Source organism: Strigops habroptila, chromosome 9 (assembly GCF_004027225.2).
Source record: "Strigops habroptila isolate Jane chromosome 9, bStrHab1.2.pri, whole genome shotgun sequence".
In the NCBI taxonomy this organism is placed as follows: Eukaryota; Metazoa; Chordata; class Aves; order Psittaciformes; family Psittacidae; genus Strigops; species Strigops habroptila.
The window spans coordinates 753,509-759,255 of NC_044285.2; the positions used below are offsets into that span (position 1 = coordinate 753,509).

Below are 5,747 nucleotides of genomic sequence, written 5' to 3' on the forward strand. Positions count from 1 at the left end.
GCTCAGCTGACGGCGCTGACCAGTCCCGTGGCGGGACTACAGCTCCCAGCAGGCGCTGCGGGGCAGCCCCAGCGGGCGGGGAGGCAGTGCCCGCTGGGAGCTGTAGTCTCCGTGAGCACCCGCTGGGACCGCGCTGCCGCCCCCTGCCCTCGCTGCGGCCGGTGAGACCGAGGCGGGCGGCTGCTCCGGCGGCCGGTCCCGCGCACGGCTGAGCCGCCTGAGGAAGCTGGAAATGGTTCGTTGGAAGCTTGGCTCTGCCAAGCGTGCGGTTTCCGCGGGCAAAGCCCGGCGGAGCGGGGTGTCTGTGCGGGTGCGGACGGACCTGGCGGTACCGGGGGGGGTCAGCAACCGCGGGCAGCGCCCCGGGACCCCGGGAGCAGCCGCCCGGCCCCCGCGGCACCGCCTATGGGCGGAGCTTCCGCAGCGCGGCCCCGCCCGCCGGCAGCCGGGCCTCAGCCGCTCGGACGCTCCGCTGGTGGCGGACGGTGGCCGTGAAGGTCCGTTTCGCGTTCTCCCATGGCGGAGCGGGAGGATGTCGCTGGTGCTGGGGCTGCTGTCGCACACGCTGAGCAGGGTGCTGTGGTACTCCGGGCTGCGTAGGGGCTGCCATGCCCCCCGGAGCCACGCCATGGAGCAGGACAAGGCGCTCGAGGTTTACGGTGAGTGTCGCGGGGCTGCCGGGGGGTCCCTCGGGGAGGCGAGGGGCTGTGGGGCAGGGGCTGTGGGGCGGGTGGTGAAGGAGCGGGGGGCTGTGCCCTTGGCGGGGTGAGGTGGGGGGAAGCCGGGCCCTGGCCAGTCCCTGTGGGGGCCGAGGGGGTGAGCGTGGAGCACTGCGGCCCTGAGGGGCTGGGGTGAGGGCGGCTGCTCCGGGTGTGGGGCTGGCGGGAAGGGTGTTTGACTTGCTTGAGGGTTGGAATCGCTGCAGGGCTGTGGGGTGCGGAGGGGTCACCCTTGGGGTGCTGGGGAGCCCAGGCAGCGTGCAGGGGAGGGGGAGCGCCTCCCTTGGGTACCTGCGAGCTTCCCCCAGCTCGCACACATCCCCCCTGGATGCTGTGACCTTGGGACGGGGCATGTGCCGCGGTCCGTGTTAGTGGGATCCTGAGCCAGGAGTGTGCTGAGAACCGAATTCCTGCTCCCCTTGAGTGGTGCGTGCTGCTGCTGCTGCTTCCCAGCTCCTGGGTGAGCGTGGGGGAAAGGGCTGGGCTCAGCCACTGCACTGGGGGGACTTTCCTTAGTGTTTCATCTCCTTAGTGTTTCATCACCTTAGACGGGAGCTGGACACACCTGGAAAGGCAAGTCATTCCAGCAGGGTCAGCCAGTGAGTCCCGCGAAATGCAGATTTCTGTTACTGAGTGACCGCTGGTATTGTAAAACACAGAGAGGTTTTACCTCTGGAAGTGCCGCATTGAGGATCTTGGAGGATTCCAAACACACCGTCAAGCTGCGAGGCCCTGCTGTTCTGTAGGCATTGAGGAGTAGTGTGAGGAGTTTATGCAGCACTGTGCACAGTTTTATCTAGAAAGAATAAAAGGAGAAACAATGGCAAACAAAAAAAAGGTGGTTTCTAATAAAAGAACCTTTTATTAAATTCAGGAAAGCTCCTTTATTGTTGGTTACTTGTGTTCTGCTTTAGATATAATCCGTACTATCCGGGACCCAGAGAAGCCAAATACTTTAGAAGAACTGGAAGTGGTAACAGAAAACTGCGTTGAAGTGCAGGAGATAGGAGAAGATGAGTATCTGGTTATCATCAGGTTTACACCAACAGTACCTCATTGCTCTTTGGCTACTCTCATTGGTAAGATTCCTATTTCATTGCCCCTGTATCAGTGAGTGTAAAGTTAATTTTAGGTTGTCTGAGTAACACCAGCCTTGGTTAAAATTGAGTATTACTTTGCCAACAGTTTGCCCATCTTGAGAACCCTGCTAGCAATGAAACAGACACAAAAGCAGAAGAAATGTGGGGACATGCATCTGGTTTTAGCAAGTTAGGGAAACTTCAAAGAGAAGCTCTCAAAAAATCTACTGGGAAATAGCCCAGAATTCCTTCTTTATGTTCTCCACATTATTTTAGTAATGTTAAATGGAGAATTTGTCACTTCTTAAAATTCAGCAAAGGTTAAAAACATTTTGATTGTCTTCCTTATCTTCCCTTACCTGCAGGGCTGTTCACCATTCCCACACAGGTACAAAAACCCCACGTTGCAAAACAAGGATACCAAAACAAAGCTCTGAACCCGCAGGAGTTTGGAAGCCATGAAGTTGAATGAGAATCTGCACTGGCTGATTTTCCTTTTTTTGTTCTTATTTATACTGAGATTGCATCTGGAAAATCATGTCTGAGATCTCTAAAATGATTTGGTTAAGTGTGCCAAGATTGGCATGTCTTACCATTATATATCAATGCTAAGATTTCTCAGTGTGTTTTAAAGATTTAAGGGAAAATAAATCATTAATTTAATGAAGTACATGTATTTATGCCTAAATAAAGCTTTGCAAGTTAATGCAGAAAGCGAAGTATAGACAGTAAAGCATTAGCATGCCAAGCACTAGTAAGTTATTTATAGGCTGACCCTGTTGGGAATGTCAGTGGGTTAAGGCTCAGGCCTGAGGATCAATGATGCACATGTCAGATCTTCAACGTTGTGCTAATCGTGTTCTCAGCACTGAGATGTTCACCAGGGCTGTGATGGGGGTTTGATTGTGAGTTGTTATCAGTGTCCTGTGACCTTTGAAGCACAGCAGCTCCTGCTCTGACAGGACAGTGCTGTGGGAACTGGCTTAGAGAGCTGGGTAGTCTATGTAAGAATGCAGGCAGGAAATAGTTTGGGGTTTGTTTCCCAAACTTCCCTATCTGTACAGAGTACTCGAACTGGGGAGTATTTTCTTTTCTGGGGAGTATCTTCTATTGCTGTTACCACTGGCTCAGCCCAAGGACAAAGCGGGGCTGTGGTGTGGCTTTGTCTGTGTGCAGCTCATTGCAAAGCCAGGCCTTACTGGGGAAGCTGCAATGGGCTGGTGCTGGGAGTGTCCCTGAACTTGGATCTCGCTCCCAGAGATGAACTACAACACTCCTCTGCTTTACTGTATCTAGGACAGGTTTAGAGACCTCCTAAGCTTGTCAGGTAGGTGAAAGCTTAACTGAGAGGCCACATCCAAAGGGTCAAAGCACAGATTGTTTAGTCTCTGTGGCTTGTGCTGCTCAGAATACAAAAGAAAGTTGTCAATTCTACTGGTTTTTGATTGTTAAATATGAATTCTCTGAAAATGCACCTCAAAGCTTGAATTTTACAAGAAAATCTCTTGCCTCTTTTGTTTAAACAGGCCTTTGTTTAAGAATAAAACTTCAGAGATGTTTGCCTTTTAGACATAAGGTAAAGTACCTTTTCTAGAACTTCCTTTAAACTACCTGAGTGCATGCCAAGCTGTCTTTAAGAGGGTGTACGCTGCAGGGTCAAGTAACTTCCAGGCTGTGGGGTCTTTCTAGAGCTTGTCCTTTGCCTGTGGAGGGAGTGGATGTTGGAGCCCAGTGTAACACCTGAAGGGATTTGTGAATAACTTGGTTCTTTGTTTACAAAAGACCATTTATTGCTGCACTTGTGAATGCTGGGCTTCAGGGGCTTTCCTCACCTCAGCAGCTGCCATTTGGGTCCTTGCTGGTGGAAGAGGGTGGTTTCAAATCCAGTGTTTCAAAGAATTGAAATATTAGTGCTGCTCTGAGATGAGGGAGCAGATTGTCTAGTGACTGTTGCAGTGAAGTCTAAGCTCAGCTCTTGCTGCCGATCCCCTTCCATTGTCTGTGCACACTTGTAGCAGTGTGAATGACAAGCACTGCATGTGTACTGTGCAAGTTTTTCCTCCAATAATGAATATATTCAGCTGTTGATGTGTGCATCTAACACTGCTGCTCTTCCCTCCAGCTGGAAATCTACATAACTGAAGGTACACATTCCACTGAAGAAGACAGTAAGTGGAGCTTGTGAATGAGGGTTGCCTCAGCCCTGTGTCCCTGTGTCTGTGTGCTTTTGAGAAGTGCTTTCTTCCCCTACCTTCCGAACCTTTTCTAAATGAATACACTGTCAATGCTTTAAAATGAAACAAGCAGAAATCCCCCCAGTCTGTCTGCTGAATAATTAACATGAAGAACTGCCTGACTGCTTGATCTCACTATCTTAACATTAGCATAACAAAAATGTGTGTTTCTCAGTCAATGTTTAAAATCAAACTTAGAGGACATTGGAATTCTTTCAGAGCTGTGGCCCATCCCTGTCTGAAGGAGCTATTATAGCCTTTGGCCAGCCAATGTCCCAGGACTTTTTGTTCTTAAGCATTAGATATCTTTGTGTGGCAAAAATCAGTTCTTTTGATTCAGTGACTAGAAATTGCACCTGGGCCACTAATTTGCCATAAATTTCACACTTCATTTCAAGATATGTCATTAAAGCATCTTACATGCTTTTCCTAAACTAGAAAAGTAACAAAAATGTTTGCTTTCTGATGGTGGTTTTCGTGACTGAGCTTTCATCTGCTTTGTTCCCAATCCCCTATTAACCCTCTGTCCTTTGACTTCTGGCTCTTAAGCACCCTCATGTTCTTGTTGTCTTATCACCCTTGTGTCTGACACAAGCTGCTGCTTCTGGGCCATGCAACTTAAATGTCTGCCCTTCCATTGCTCTATCAGCTCTTGTTCTGATTTCAGTTTGGGACATTATGCAAATAACATCTTCCACCTAAAGAGAAAACTGAAAAGAAACTCGACACAATGTGCTGTCACTGTTCGTGTTGTCAGTCTCTGAACTGGCCATCCCTGAGGTGTGGCAAATCTTCACTGCACTGTGATGTCCTGCATTTGTCAGTGTGTCAGGTACCACTGGAAACTGCTGCTGACTTCACTTCTCATGTGGTGTTTTGCAGTCAACAAGCAAATCAATGACAAGGAGAGAGTAGCAGCCGCGATGGAGAACCCAAACCTGCGTGAAATCGTGGAGCAGTGTGTCACAGAGCCTGACTAGCAGCTGGGACAGCCACAGATACCATTTTGATACATTTCGTAAAGTATCTTTGTTAAAAAAAAGAGAAAATAATAATAATCAAGGCCTTGAGTTTAATACTTGAGTTCTTTTTATCTTCCATGTGTTTTTTAAAAGGAATTGTTTATAAGATAGATTTAAATTATGACGAATTAGTCTTTAAAGTGAAGTGTATAGTGTTCAGAGTTGTAATTTCTGGTGTCCAGAGAAATATTTTATGATTAAAGACAAAGCAACACCCAGGCATTGCCTTCTGACAGACATTGTGATATAAATGCAGTTTTGAGGGGTGAATTTCTACGTTGTTCCAATCGCTGCGCTGTAAAAATAAAAGTTGATTCTTGTACTGAAATGGTGCTTTCTGAGCTCAGAGACTTTCTCTTTAGGCTTAGGTTTAGATTTCAGTTAGAGAAGGAAACATTTCACTCAACTTCCTTGTGGGTGAAGCTGAAATGAATTCAGAAAAATAATTTGGAACCAAAGGACTGGACTGTTCAAGGTAGATTCTTACCAGGGCACTATTCCTGCTAAATATTTGTGCTTTTCCCCTGTTAAGTTCATGTTTCTGATTCTGGAGGCTTTGCTTTATCATTACCTGAGGGTAAAGTTTTCCTATGGGATAGATCTTGCCAGTTTGATCCTGCTTTTTCTTGACAACTTCCCTGTAAAGTGGAAGGTGACAGAATCCTCCAGCCCTTCATCCCTGTGGTTCCCAGT

At 48.2% G+C, this 5,747-nt stretch overlaps 1 protein-coding gene across 5 annotated transcripts; it reads left to right on the forward strand.

Moving 5' to 3' along the window:
* The first annotated feature begins 92 nt into the window (after positions 1-92).
* On the forward strand, positions 93-5,382 carry CIAO2A (cytosolic iron-sulfur assembly component 2A). Of its 5 annotated transcripts, XR_003993146.1 has the most exons (6): positions 418-659; positions 1,634-1,798; positions 3,325-3,374; positions 3,921-3,966; positions 4,700-4,812; positions 4,915-5,382. XR_003993146.1 is itself a non-coding variant. In XM_030497436.1 (5 exons), exons 1-5 carry the CDS (start codon positions 233-235, stop codon positions 5,010-5,012), a joined length of 786 nt encoding a protein of 261 aa, XP_030353296.1. In that variant the 5' UTR covers positions 93-232; the 3' UTR covers positions 5,013-5,382. The 5 variants fall into 5 exon arrangements, 4 of the variants coding, with proteins under 4 accessions (XP_030353296.1, XP_030353297.1, XP_030353299.1 ...); XM_030497436.1 differs by lacking the exon at positions 4,700-4,812 and having other exon boundaries at positions 93-659; XM_030497437.1 differs by lacking the exons at positions 3,325-3,374; positions 4,700-4,812 and having other exon boundaries at positions 434-659.
* Positions 5,383-5,747: the final 365 nt, after the last annotated feature.

What these genes read in the sequence shown, in the direction of transcription:
- CIAO2A (XM_030497436.1), top strand. Translation starts at nt 233, where the DNA reads ATGGTTCGTTGGAAGCTTGGCTCTGCCAAGCGTGCGGTTTCCGCGGGC. An exon ending in CAAGGCGCTCGAGGTTTACG is followed by an intron (nt 660 to 1,633) that starts GTGAGTGTCGCG and finishes GTTCTGCTTTAG; the next exon opens with ATATAATCCGTACTATCCGG. An exon ending in CTCTTTGGCTACTCTCATTG is followed by an intron (nt 1,799 to 3,324) that starts GTAAGATTCCTA and finishes TTGTTTAAACAG; the next exon opens with GCCTTTGTTTAAGAATAAAA.